The following is a 15407-nucleotide window of genomic DNA, read 5'->3' as shown; positions in this document are numbered from 1 at the left end:
ATAACAACTGGCGTAAAAGTGAAAAAACTAAGAAAATACTAGGAAAATAAAATTCGAAGAAAGAAAGAAAGACAATGAGTAGAGAGAATGAGATGGACTTAAAATAAATTTGTATGTCGAGGTGGTACTTACTAACGTGTCATGCATTTTAATAATTACAACTTTCCTTACACTTATTTTATCCCAAAATTTCATAAAAATCTCATCAGTTTCAGATTTATCACATTCTGTAAAAACAGTTATTTTCATAAACCAGGAAAAGCCCTAGAACAGCTCCTTAAAGCTATCTTAAACATTCTTCCAATCAGCCTGTTATAGAAGCCCTGAAAAAGCAGCATATTACTCACATATCTACTATGCTAGTGAACAGCCTGTTCACTAGCATAGATCATTCTAACCTAAAGCTAGTGGTGAAAGAGCTTTACTGTAAGTATAAACATTTTATAAACTGCAAACCAGACTACTGGAATAACTTAACCAACTTATGCATATTAAACAATTACATCTTTGATGGCTCTACTGTCTATCTACAATCAAAAGGTACACCTATGGGCAGCCCAGCTAGCTGTATCCAAGCTAACCTTTTACCTATACTTCTCAGAAACTGCCTTACCTGCAGATTTATGCATGTATAGATACATCGACGACCTGCTGGTTATCAACCAATAATTTCCTGCAAAACTGTGCTCACATCTACCCTCCACAGCTCACTAGAAAAAACTAATAATAATAACCTTGCTGCACATTATCTAGACTCGGATATCAATCTCATAACGCCAAGACTACCATAAACATCTACAATAAATGTAATGCATTCAACTTCAAAATAGTCAATTTCACACATTGGCACCCAACATTAGGCTGTGTAAATATGTACAGTGTATACATACCCCTTAGCCTCTTTGATGTCTCACAATTTGAAAAACTTGTGCACACCAGTTGGCTAATCATAAAGGGATTTACTTATTTTAAATTTGATATATATATTCTCCTAACTTTAATGCATTTTTATTTTATCTTTTAACTCTTTAAATATTTAGATATCTGCTTAATTTTAAAACTTATTACACATTAACAGTTTTAACCCTAAATGGTAAAAATTGGTTTTTCCACCATTTTCAACACATTTGACTTAAACACTTGTAACTTGCTCCCAGAACTTCATTCAGGATCCTACTAGAGGAACGGGAATAGCAACCCCGAACTGCCTGAGCACCACCTTTGTCGCTCTTCCTCATTATACTATACTATTGGTATCCTTAACCCTATTTACTTTCCTTCTTGAGTGCAATTAGGTTTTCGAAAGCAATCAAGATGCTATTTTCTACTATATTCACTGTTTTTGCCTTACAATAAGTTCAGCATCTATATCATGCTACTTTACAGTCAATTCTCTTTACTTTCCTGGGATGCATGCTGCATATATTTAATCCGTTCTCACCCAATCATAATTCTACGTTCTATTATTTCCATTTTCCTACACATGAGATCGCTTCACCTCTACGTATACCTGCCAACTATTAGTGGGAATCTTTCTCTTTTGGAATCTCCTATGCTGTGTTCAGGCATGCACTCCGCGGCCCTCTTCCCAGCTTCAGCATGGCACATTAGTATCACCTCGACCCACAAATTTATTTTAAGTCCATCTCATTCTTTCTTCTCATTGTCTTTCTTTCTTCAAATTTTATTTTCTAGTTTTTTCACTTTTACGCCAGTTATTATTATTATTTTTAGTATTTCTTCTGCCTCTGTAGGGTCAGCCGCAAGATATACGTCAACTTTCACTGTTTTCCTCTCAGTTATCACAGTAATTTACGCTGCATTGAGTAGATTTCATGTTTGAAACATGAAATCTACTTACTCATTTGTTTCATTTCCCTTGGTTTTGGTGGCTGACCCCTAAAGAAATCACCAAACTCATCACAATTGCAACAGTGAGTTATTTTGCATTACTAATTGCATGTTTTTTACTGGTACTTTCTTGTAATTTTACTATGGATTCAACAGAGTTCTTTAGACTACTCTGCACCCTATACCTATAAGCTCTATATTTTATCTATATACAGGGTGTTTCAAAAGTGATGGTTAATAATTTAAAGGTGAACTGTACAGACTACAATATGCAAAAAAAGCCTAGTAAACATGGGTCCTTAAGTAAATCATTTTCGAGATACTGCACATTTCTAGTTGGACTCCACCACTGACTAGTTTATTTAGGTTAGGTTATGTTCATTCTCTCCCTTTCCCCTTTCTCAATGCTCTGACACATAGCAGGCAGGCATACTAGTACTTGTCAAAGGATAGTCAACATGGAAAGAGATTATGTAACAACTCTATAGGTTACAGCAACAAAGAGTATGCTGACATGGACTTCATGTGTGGTAAAGCCAACGGCAATGCACTCGTGGCTGGACGTTTGTACCAAGAAGCATTTCCCCGCTGTAAGCAGCCCAATAGGCACACATTCATCAGGGTACATCAACGCCTTAGAGAACACACGGGTGCTTTGCTCATGGAGTATGAGGAGGTAGACCCAGAAGCATAACACCTGATGTTGAGGAAAGGGTGTTAGAAAGAATATAACAAAATCCAGGAGTTTCAACAAGGAAGGTTGCTCTGCGAGAGTGCATACTGAGTCATAGCAGTGTGTGGCGAATTTTACATCACCAATTACTGTACCTCCACCATATCCAGCGTGTACAAGGTCCCAGCAATACAGACTACTACCCTCCTAGAGTGCTCCCATAGTCAGCGACGGATCTTAACAGAAAATATGCATTATCTCGAAAACGGTGCATTTGCGGACTGATGTTCACTGGGACGTTTTTGCTTATTTTAGTTTGTACTTTTCACCTTTAAATTATTGACCATTTTTGAAACACCCTGTATATATATTTATATATGTATGTTTTATTTTTTATTTACTTCTGGGTAATTGAGACAATGTTAATACAAGTATCTTTCATATAATGAATATAATGATAGCAGTTACTGTTTTAACAGGTCCAATTTCGGGAGGAGCTGACTGGTTAGATGCTGTAAGGCCTGTCATTGAGATGAGGATTAAAACGTATGTCATTTTATACCAACTTGGTTTAGATTATTTCACTTTTAAAACAAAACTGGCTGTAAATTTTCTTTCTATAACTATTAAAATATTCACTTTTCTTAAAACTGAAGAATTTAAAAATAATCCAGTAATATTTATACATCTGTATAAATTTAAATATTTATTAATATAATGCAAAAACAGCCAACATAATGAATATATCTTCGACCTTGATGAATGTTTTCAGAAATTTTTCTGTTCAGAAGGGGATCAATTAAATAATAATTGAATGATAAATTGAAATATTAAAAATGTATATCAGCCTTTCTCTTACCATATGTATACATTGCTGAAAACTTCTACTTATATAATATTGTGACTCATATTGGTCTGCACAAGACCTTTTGATATTTTATTTGAATTTTTTGTTAATCAATTCTACTTCAAAACAAAGCCACTTACAGCTACAAGGCCAATAATGGAGGGAGACATGATTGTATTTGTTTTTCTGATAGATTTTTTCCTAAATATGGCTGGGGACCTCAAAGGCTGAAAGTGGTCAGCCCACTATGGAGCTCCGAGAGAGCTATGTGATGACCAATGTGATTGAATATTTGCCCCAACATTTGTTGCTCATTGTAGTGAAAGAAAGAAAGAAAGAAAGACAGTACACAAAACTGTTTTATATTGAAAACAAAACATTAATAATGGCTGTCCTTCATATCAAGATTGAACATAAACAGTTGATTTTTTCGACTTCCAACAAACCAACCTGGTCCATTTACTGAGGCTTTTATTAATACAGATATTTTGTATCACAGCTCCTATTTTCAATTTCAGTCTTTATGGTGGTAAGAAATGTGAACGATTATCATCTCACATTGCTGAAACTTCTCTTTTTTTTTTTTTTTTTTTTTGTTAGTTGTTGGCACATTGGCTTCTGTGGCCATAATGCACCTCCCAATGTTTTTGAAACTTCTTGTGACTCACTATTAGTTACCAATGCAAAGAAAATTATATTATAAAAGAATATTAAATCTGTTTTAACATTTCCCAGTAAACATTCTAAAATATCTTTAAATACAGTTTACTTTTTTTAAAATATATTGTTACCAAATTAAATATGAGTAATTATTATTTATATAAGAGTAAGTTGTATGTTTATTGGTTTGTCTAAACTGCTAAACCAAATAATCAGTCATCACTACCACACTTGGCAGAATTTAAAAATTGGGGAAATTGGTAGAAGAAGTTCTACCAATTTCCCCACTAAAACAGTTTAAATCTGTTGTCACTCTGAAACACCATTCTATTGTGTTCTATACATAAAAATGTTGATCACAAATATGATCATTTTCTCTGAGCAAAATGATGGCAGGGTGTGTGTCATGAATTCCACCAGGGGCAGTTGTGCAACATGTTGCAAATAATTAAATTTACATAACATCTTCCCCAAAGTACATTTTCACGTAAGTAGACACTGTACATTATTTGAATAAACATCCTAATAACTGAGGATGGAATCACTTATTTGGTAAATAAACTATCACACTCTTTAGAAATGACATTTTGAATTATTACCTCACATCATTTAACTATTTAAGAAATCCAGGGAAAGATTGGATAACTCACTTAGTGATCAAAAGAAATTGACATACACACTTAAGTAAATATAAAAAAAAAATGTATATATACACATACACTCTCCTACCCAAAAGTCATGATGGTTCACTTGTAGATATGAACAAAACATATATTTAATGAAGTTAGCAGCATGTTAGCCTGTCTTTGGCCCTATTGACTGCTTCAATGCTTCTCTGAAAACTGAAAATATCTGATAGAAAGTTGGAAGTATTGTGCTCCATTTGAGTTTAGTATAATCTGTGGACACCGTATAGCAATCGCAATGTGTAATTCCCAAGCAACATATGGCACCTCCATAGCCAGGTGGGCAGGAGCAGCAGTACATAGCACACGCTTCTTGATTAGACCAGGGTTCGAGCCTGTGCCCACCAAATACGGAGGATGCGGAAATATCAGGGAATGACCACTGCATATCCCTGGAGCAACATCAGGTATTGACATTTTTCTCACTTAATTATATTAAATTTTCAATAATTTATTAAAAATAATTAAATCTTCAATACATTTATTTTTAATTAATGTAAAGCAACCTGCATATTATTTAAGTTAAGAAGTTTATCTCATTTAAGTTTTACCAAATTTCTCTGTTGCAAGCTGCTACTGTTATATGCCTCTGCCATGATCTCTATTCAGTTTCCCCAAGCTGATTTGTTTACTTCTAACCACTAACTTAACATATTCTGTATTCTCAATTTAATTTCCCTGAGTTCATTAGCTTTCTGCCTGGGACATTGATGGTCAATGAAAAAAATAAATAAATAAAATCTGTGAATCTGTCAATCCATCAAAAATTTTTAAAAATATATCGATTAAAGTGACATCGATGTGAATTTTACTTTTCCTTTGTTATTAGTTTAACACTTTCGATCTGTATCATTAATTGCTTTGTTATTGAAGCAGTTTGGCCATAAAAAATGTGGTCTTATAGGCTTTAAGCTTCTGCTTGGATATAATTAATCAAATGCTCAAAAACATGAATTTAAGATTATTGGCTTTTTTATTATCCAGTTATTGAATGCATTGGCTCGACATTTCATTGTAACATCTTGCAATGCTGACCCTTTGCTTGCTTCAGGTTTTTTTATTATCGCCATTATCCAACCACTAAAGTGCTTGAGGTTTATTAATTCTTATTTCTTTCAAGTTTTGCTCGCTGACAGTAAAAATAATTCCTATGGGTTGGCATTAATAAAAAAGTTATAAGAACATGTCAGAGAGGGGGGGGTTTATTTTAAAAAATTAATTAAAAAATTTTCGATAAAAATTTTTTCAAACATCTATTTTCAATAGATTTTTTCACAGTTGTGAAAAATTCATTTCATAATAGATTGAAAATAAAATTGGCTTTGAAAAATTAACAATTTTGAATTATTTCATGCCTTTATTACAATCATAATAGTGGAAAAAAGTATACTGGTGTGCCTGCTAATAAAAATATAACATTAGTTAAAAGATTAATTGAAAGGTTAAGTTTTAACATAGCTTTCAATCCAGATCACCATTCCAAAGTCATCTCTAGCAGGGACAGGCTTTGCAACCGTGGACAGCCTGAATTAACACTTTACATATTTTTTAATCTATTATGTAGCACAGAGTGAAATGGAAACTAAAATAAAATAAATGATAGGTTTAATGTTAAATAGTAAAACAGAATATATGTTAAATATATACAGTACAAAAAGCTTTTGGTTATTATGGTAACCTTCATCAGTTGAACTGAAAGTTAAGGAATGTAGAACTTAAGAGCATGTAGTGCCAGTCATGCACAGTAAACTGCATGATGTTGTGAACATTGCCAACATTTGTCAGTCATGAGAATGATTGCCTCAATAATATGGTGGTCATGACATCCACTGCTTCTGTTGACTGAAGTATTAGAGCACGTAATGTGCAATGACTCCAACCAGGTGCGGCATTGGTAACGGCGAGGCCAATCGACAACCATGACATCACCGCGTGGGTTAATGTTGTGTTGGGTTGACCAGAAGTGCTCAGCAATGGCCGTGTGTTGTATGTCCACTAAGCAGATGGCTTGTGAATGTTCCCATTGGCCGCTACGTGGTCACAAGCCTGTACGTCACACCTGTCTAGGATTCTGATGGGATAGCCACATCTCACAAGATCTGTCTTGACCCTAGCAATCTCTGTGTGCTGCTCATCTGTAGAACTAGAGTGGGTCCAGGCACAAATTAACAAGGTCCATGCAGTGCCAAGAAAAAGGCTGCGTATGTGTGCTGACTGGTAGTTGGTAAATTGGCCAGCACACATTGGCTTGCAATAGACTTTCTTCAAGTGCATGCCCTCACGTTTGACAAGGGTGTCTAAGTATGGTAGAGTATTGTCTGACTCTAGTTTGATGGTGAATTTTATGAAAGGCGACAGGGTTGAGGTGGTCTCGGTGGGTCACCCAAATCACTGGGGATAACTACAAAGACATCATCCACATAGCGACACCAAAAGGTAATGGGATTTGGCATACTCGTAAATGGACGACCCTCCAATTCTTCCATCGCGATGTTTGCCGTGACTGAACTAACTGGGAAACCCATGGCCGTTCTCTGCACCTGTTGGTAAATGGAGTTGTTGAACATAATTGCGCCACCAGTTAAGCACAGTCTGAGGGTGGTGGAAATATCATCCGATGTTAGTTTGGTCCTGTTGCTAAGGGTCTGGTCCCTATCCAAGAGTTTCTTGGCATGTGTGCTTCTCATCCGTAGGGACACTACATCAATTGCCATGATTTGATCTTCTGAGATGGATAGGATTCAGATCCATTCTATAAATTCGACACTGTTGGAAACGGTGTTGGCAGTCTTGCCTACTAGGGGAGAAAGGAGCCCAGAGACAAACTTCGCCAGCACCGTTTCCAACAGTGGTGAATTTATAGAACAGATCCGAGCCCTATCCATCTCAGAAGGTAAAATCATAGCATCATTTGATGTAGTGTCCCTTTTTACTTTCATCCCAGTCGAGCTTGCCATCACACGTACCAAGAAACTCTTAGATAGTGACCAGACCCTTAGCAACAGGACCAAACTAACATCGGATGATTTTCTAACGCCCTCAGACTGTGTTTAACTGATGGCACAATTATGTTCAGTGACTCTATTTACCAACAGGTGCACAGCACAGCCATGGGTTTTCCAGTTAGTTTAGTCACGGCAAACATTGCGATGGAAGAATTGGAGGGTCGTGCATTTATGAGTATGCCAGATTCGGGCGACCGACTCTTGGACCACCTCAACTCTGTCGCCTTTCATAAAATTCACCATCGAAGTAGAGTCAGATAATACCCTACCATACTTAGACACCCTTGTCTGACATGAGGGTGTGTGCTGGCCAATTTACCAACTACTGGTCAGCACACATGCACAGCCATCTTCTTGGCACTGCACAGATCTTGTTAACTCGCACCTGGACCCACTCTAGTTCTGCAGATGAGAGGCACATGGAGATTGCTAGGATCAAGACGGATCTTGTGAGGTGTGGCTATCCCACCAGTACCGTAGACAGGTGTGACCTATCACAGCGGGTTTCTAGGGTCCTGAAATCTCATGAGATAAAGTGCGTACAGCTCCCCGGCAGGAAATTGCGATCCCTCATCTCTAGAGTGAAAACACCAGTTCCCACCTTACTACAAAGTGGACTAGTGGACTGATCTACCGCATTTCTTGCTGTGACTGCACCGTTTGCTACATTGGAGAAACTGGTAGAAAGCTCGGTAAACGTATCTCAGAACACAAAAGAGCCATCTGCTTAGCGGACATAGAACACTTGGCCATTGCTGAACACTTCTGGTTAACTCAATATGACTTTAACCCATGCCACGATGTCGTGGTTATTGATCTGTCCCACTATTACCAATGCCGCGCCTGGTTGGAGTCGTTGCACATCATGTGCTCTAATACTTTGGTCAACAGAAGCAATGGATGTCCACCCTGTTATTGAGGCAACTGTTCTCATGACTGACAAACGTTGGCAACATTCACATATGTTACATCACGCAGTTTACTGTGCATGACTGCCACTACACGTTCTTAAGTTTTATGTTCCTAAACTTTCAGTTCAACTGATGAAGGTTGCCATAATAACCACAAGATTTTTGTACTGTATGTATTTAACATATTCTGTTTTACTGTTAACATTAAACCTGTAATTTATTTTATTTTAATTTTTTGTTAGTTCCTATTCGAAATTGCACCCACCCTTCATTTTCTCTCTAACTTGCATTATCACCTAGTCTCTTTTTCAGTTTCTTCACCCACATGACAGTACCCTGTGGCAACGTGCACAGCACTGAAGTGAATTCCTCAGAAACACTATATCCAATAATCCTGATAAAAGATCATCATTGAGGTGTCCTCCTTACTAATTTTAGAGATACTTAAGCAGTTTTTAAATGTTTTTGTAGGATACTACGAAATTTTCAAAATTATATCAATAATAGCCATATTGATAGCAATTATATCAATAATAGCCAATAATAGCACTTCCTAATTCATTTCACAAATATACGTGGTCTCAATTCTAATCTCAACCATGTCCATTTCCACTTGCAGTCTGCCAAACCCCATGTACTTTTTCTGACAGAATCTCAGTTATTGGTTGATTCAACTACTGCTCATCTCAGATGCCCAAATTATTCGCTGTATGATTTCTTTCGCCTCAAAGGTGGTACTTGTGCATATGTCCATTCTGATATTCCCTGTCAGAGACTTGGCAATTTGGAATCTCCTCTCTTTGATCTTCTCTGGCTTAAAATCTCTCTACCGCATTGTGTCAAATTCATCTGTTGTCTCTACCATTCTCCCAACTCCACTAATCACTTGGAACTCTTTGATTTCCTCTCTTTACAACTTGACTTTCTGCAGTCCAACTTTCCTAACAGTGAGGTAATTTTCCGTGGTGATTTTAATGTTCACAACTCCAGCTGGCTTCCGTTTTCTAGTCACACCGACCCAGCAGGTCGAGATGCTGAGGCTTTTGCAATTACTAACGACCTAGCACAGATTGTTCATTTACTTACAAGAATACCGGACAATCCTAATCATACAGCCAATACGCTTGATCTTTTTCTCACAAACAACCCTTCTAAGTACACGGTCGAAGTGAGAGGTCCTTTAGGTACTTCAGTTCACAACTTGGTGATTGTCTCTTCTCCAATGGAACCTTTATCCTATGGCTATTCCCAACCTCGTGTTGTTTGGCATTACAAGAATGCAAAATGGGATGACCTGCGAGACTTCTTTTCTTCTTTTCCTTGGTCGGATTACTGTTTCAAAACTTCTGATGTCAACGTTTGCTCAGATCGTGTCAGTGAAATTATTCTTGGAGGAATGGAATCCTTTATCCCACACTCCACTTTAAAATCTCGTCCTTTATCTAAACCTTGGTTTTCCAATAAATGTGCTAAGTCTGTTCAAGAGAAGAATGTTGCATACAGTAATTGGCTTGTTTCGAATTCTTCAGTTTTATTTTCTGCCTACACCAAAGCTCGCAACAATTGTAAAGCAGTTATTAATCAGTCCAGACTAGAGTTTGAACAGGCTAAGAGTAGAAAACTTGCTTCTTGCCCTAATGGTAGCCGAGCATTCTGGTCTCTTGCCAAAGCTGTTGGCTGCAACTTTTGCCCATCTCTGCTCCCACCTCTGTCCAAACCAGATGGTTCTGTTGTCACTTCAGCCAAGGATAAAGCTGACCTGCTAGCATCCCATTTTTCTTCCAGCTCATGTATTAATGATCTTGGTAAAACACCTCCCACCATTCCCAACATGCTCCATTCAATGCCTCCTGTGGTCTTCCGTCAAAAGGATGTCAGAAGGATTTTGACAAATCTTGATGCTAAGAAAGCTCCAGGTCCTGATGGTATTTCTCCACTTGTTCTCAAAACCTGTGCTCCCTGAACTTACTCCTATTCTTTGCTGCCTTTTTTCACTTTCTTATTCAAAAGTTGTTTTTCCTTCTGCTTGGAAATTTGCTCATATTCAGCCAGTTCCTAAAAAGGGTGACAAATCCCTCCCATCCAACTATCGTCCCATTGCAATTACTTCTACTCTTTCTAAAGTAATGGAGAAATCAATTAACCGTCAACTCTTAAACTACCTAGAAACCTTCCGTCTGATCAACGATCGCCAGTATGGATTCCGTCAGTGTCGATCCACTGGTGATATTCTGGCTTATGTTACCAATTTATGGACTAATTCAATGGAAAGGTTCGGTGAAACACAAGTAGTTGCTCTTGACATCTCAAAGGCTTTTGATTGTGTTTGGCATAAAGGTCTTCTAAACAAGCTTCCATCTTATGGTTTGCCAACTAGGAGACCGGCGGAATTATTTAACAAGTACAGGTCACTGTTGAAAAAAAGCCGTGAATTAGGGTTGAATTTGAAAGTGTCTGCAATTCTGCCCAGACACGATAGGAGGGAGTATATGATGAGAGCCCTGTCGATCAATTCGGCCCTGGAAGGATTGTGCAGGGCTCAAGGGGTAGAATTTTTTTCAGCCTGGTCTGTACTTGTTAACAGGAGAGACTGCTTCTACAGGGATGGGATACACTTAAATAGAAAGGATGCAAGAATGTTTGCTGATGCTATCGAGGCAGTGTTAGGTGGGTCAGAAAACTGCTAGATTGGTGGGATACAAGGACTAATAGATTAACAGTAGCCACTGGCAGAGATGAAAGTGATTCTTGCACTGCTTCTATTGGAATGAGATGCAGCCTGAAAATAAGATGCAGGATAGTTCAGAGACTGCTGGGAATCATTGGGGTACAAATAAACACATAGGTTGTGTTAGGGTAGCTAAGAAAAAGAACAGGTCATGTATACTTGCGTGTACACCAATGCTAGGAGTTTAGTAAATAAATTTGATGAATTTGAGGTATTGCTCAAAACATCAAAGGCAGATATTGTGGGGATTTCAGAGACGTGGTGTCACACAGATATAAGGAATGCAGAACTGGAATTTGGGGAGTACAATGTCTACAGAAAGGATAGACAGGGTAGGAAGGGAGGAGGGGTTATGCTATTAGTTAAGAAATGCATAAAATCCAAGGAAGTGAAGCCAGTCGACATTGCTGGACAGTGCAGTGTCGAGTCAGTTTGGTGTGACATAAGCATTGGGAGATCAAAATTGAGAGTAGGAGTGTGCTATAGGCCTAATGACTCTGATGAGTATAATAAGAAACTGTACAGGGAAATAGAGTGGGCCAGTAAATCAGAGTGTCTTATAATGGGGGATTTTAATTTCCCAGATATTGACTGGAATTTGGGGGCTGGTCACTCACACACTATCAAGGCTTTTGTGGATTTATTGGATGATTGTTTTCTACATCAGCATGTTCGGGAGGCAACTAGAAAGAGTAATACTCTTGATTTGATTATCAGTAGTGATTCTTCATGCATTAAGAATCTGCAGGTAAATGAACCACTAGGTGGCAGTGATCACAGTGTGCTGAAGTGGGATTTACTCAAAGAGATAACTACCATTAGGGGTAAAGGGAAGAGTTATTGCTTTCGTAAAGGCGACTACGATGGACTGAGACTATTTAAATTCTGTACAGTGGGACCAACTGATGATGTTACCAACACCAAATTCAAAATGGGAAGCATTCAAAGAACTTATCTTGGAAGCTACTAGGCTTTACATACCAACTAAGAAATATTGTTCAAAGTTTAGGGCTAAGTGGATGTCAGATGAACTAATGAGACATATGGCAGAGAAGAAAAATGTATGGGATACATACAAATTAACACGTGACACAGAAGCCTATGATAGATACAAGTTGATCTGTAACCAAGTTACAAAGGAGGTTAGGCAGGCGAAGGCAGATTACGAGAAATCTTTGGCAAGGGATGCAAAGAAAAACAGCAAAGAGTTCTTTACTTATGTAAACTCTAGAAGGAAGGGGATGAATCAGATTGGTCCACTTGATATCGATGAGTCAACTGTTGATGATCCTGCTCAGGTAGCTAACAAACTGAATGAATATTTTGCATCGACATTCACACATGAGGAGTTATTCAGCGAGTGGAATGCCAGAGGTGTATTCAACTCTGGCAGTAAGCTAGAGAATCTTGTAATAACTGAGAGTAAAGTGGAGGAGAAATTGTTGATGATAAATACAAGAAAGGCACCTGGGGTGGATGGGATCTATCCAGTTATATTAAGGGAAGCAGCAAAGGAAGTAAGCAAACCCTTAGCCATAATTATGAGAGCTTCCTTGGACTCAGGGGAAGTACCCATGGACTAGAGATGTGCAAATGTAACCCCAATTCACAAAGGGCGACACAAAATTTTAGACCTGTTAGTTTAACTTCTGTTCCTGGTAAATTAATGGAGGCACTGGTTAAAGAAGCACTGCAGGATCATCTAGACAAGACTTCAGTCATAGCTCAGACACAGCATAGTTTTGTTAAGGGGAAGTCTTGCCTGACCAATTTGATTGGATACTATGATGCAGTCACAAAAGAACTGGATGCAGGGAATAACTTTGATATTATATACTTGGATCTTAGAAAGGCTTTTGATACTGTTGCACATGGAAGACTGCTGCACAAATTGGAGCAGTGTAGCATTGGAGGCAAATTGCTGCTGTGGATAAAGGGGTGGTTGAGGGGGAGAAGACAGAGTGGTAATCAATGGACACTGCTCATCGTGGACTAATGTTATTAGTGGAGTCCCTCAGGGTTCAGTATTGGGTCCATTATTGTTTTCTGTATTTATAAATGATATCAATGATGGTATATCAAGCTTAATGTCCAAGTTTGCCGACAATACGAAGGTTGGCAGGGTTGTCAAGGACACTACTGACACTATGCTACTGCAGCAGGATCTGGAAAGGTTGAGCAGATGGGCTTCGAGGTGGCAAATGAAGTTTAACATTGACAAATGTAAAGTACTACATATGGGAAACAGCAACCCCAGAGCAACGTATCAACTCTGTGGTACTACACTGACAGTGGTAGAGAATGAAAGGGACCTGGGGGTGGTTGTGCAGGCAGATATGAAGCTCTCTCTGACAGTGTAGGCGGGCTGCAAGAGTAGCTCATGGTGTATTGTCGATTAAAAATGGGAATTTTTCTAGCAGGGATAAGGAGGTGATTATTCCATTGTATAAGGCAATGGTCAGACCACACCTAGAGTACTGTATACAGGTCTGGAGGCCTCATTTCAAGGATGCAGAGATGCTGGAATGAGTACAGAGAAGGGCAACAAGATTAGTGAATGGAACAAAGGGGTGCTCTTATGAAGAAAGGCTTAAATTTTGCAAATTACAGTGTCTGGAGACTAGGCACCGGTGAGGTGATCTGATAGAGGTGTATAAAGCCTTAAATCCTTTGAGCATCCTCACTGCTAATGAAATTCTTCCTCTTGCTCAGAATAATCACTTGAGAGGGCATAAATTCAAATTGAGAAAAGAAAGATGTAGGATAGACGTGAGGAAATTTGCCTTTAGCCAGCGGGTGGTTGGTTGGTTAGTGGAATAAACTTCCATCCCTTGTCGTGGAAGTTGATAGCCTAAATAAGTTTAAGGCTCTGCTGGACAGGTATTTCGTACGAACAGAGGGGTGAAGTGGAAGTGGTTATTTTTTATTTATTTATTTTTTATTTTTTTTTGGCTGATGCTGCATAAGCTTGCTTTCTTACATCAAATGCCTCTACTAATGCTAATGTTAATGCAACTGTTTTTAGTAATTGGTTATCCAGTTTTCTCTCTGATCGCTCACTGAGGGTGATGGTAGATGGCTCTCTGTCTTCTATCTTCTCCACTAATGCCGGTGTCCCCCAAGGTTCAGTTCTCTTCCCCACTCTTTTCCTCTTGTATATTAATGACCTTCCATTGACTGGAAATCCTATCCATAGTTTTGCCGATGATAGCACATTGCATTCCACTTTCCAATTTGAGAAACCTTGTCCTGCCAATCAGCTTCAACTTCTCGAATATCTGCTACCAATTCCTTAAATGCCAATCTTCAGGTAATTCTCCAGTGGGGCAAAGACAACTTAGTTGATTTCAACCCTTCTAAAACTCAGTCTTGTCTTATATCTCACAAAAAGGATTCTTCTGCTCCTATGCTTATCTTTAGTGACACTCCGATTTCTAGGCAAAATGATATCTCTTTTGGGGATTACCCTGACGTTTAATCTCTCTTGGCACAAGCACATTACAAATATTGCTTCCTCTGCATCTAAAAAAGTTGGTTTTCTCTTTCGCTCTCGGCGTTACTTTTCTTCTAAACAGCTGCTCACTCTGTATAAATTGCAAATCCACCCTGCCATGAAATATTGTTCCCACATTTGGGGTGGTGCCCCTAAAACCTCTCTCAGGCTTCTTGATTCCATTCAGAAGAGGGCAGTTAGGTTAATTAATGATTCATCTCTAACAGAGTCTCTCCACTCGCTTTCTCATAGATGTACTGTTTCTGCTGCATGCCTCTTCTACAGATACTTCCATGGGCACTGTTCTTCTGAATTGGCTTCTATAATTCCTGCTCTATCTTTCAAAACAGTCCGAACATGGGCCGCCACCAGCCAACATCCATTTACTGTCCAACTTCAAACCCACAGAACCAAATTTTCATCTTCCTCATTTATTCATTCAACTGCCGTTTTCTGGAATAACCTTCTTTCATACATATTTCCTGAAAATTACAATCTACGGAAGTTCAAGTCCAATGTCAACAAATATCCTCTTTCGTCTTCTCAACCTCCA

General features: G+C 38.4%; 1 protein-coding gene across 3 annotated transcripts in view; it reads left to right on the top strand.

Annotated features, from left to right (window-relative positions):
* Uch-L5 (ubiquitin carboxy-terminal hydrolase L5) overlaps nucleotides 1-15407 on the top strand; it is a 103410-nt gene that overhangs the window by 48863 nt on the left and 39140 nt on the right. For all 3 annotated transcript variants that reach the window (XM_090370477.1, XM_090370476.1, XM_090370478.1), the window contains exon 7: nucleotides 3004-3070. In XM_090370477.1, coding sequence (XP_090226603.1) covers nucleotides 3004-3070 — 67 coding nt within the window. The remainder of the gene's footprint in view (nucleotides 1-3003; nucleotides 3071-15407) is intronic.

The sequence above is a fragment of the Mastigoproctus giganteus genome, chromosome 3 (assembly GCF_048544385.1).
Source record: "Mastigoproctus giganteus isolate SK-2022 chromosome 3, ASM4854438v1, whole genome shotgun sequence".
NCBI classification, from domain to species: domain Eukaryota; kingdom Metazoa; phylum Arthropoda; class Arachnida; order Uropygi; family Thelyphonidae; genus Mastigoproctus; species Mastigoproctus giganteus.
Note: the sequence above shows the minus strand (reverse complement) of the source record. Positions and strands in the feature narration are given on the sequence as shown.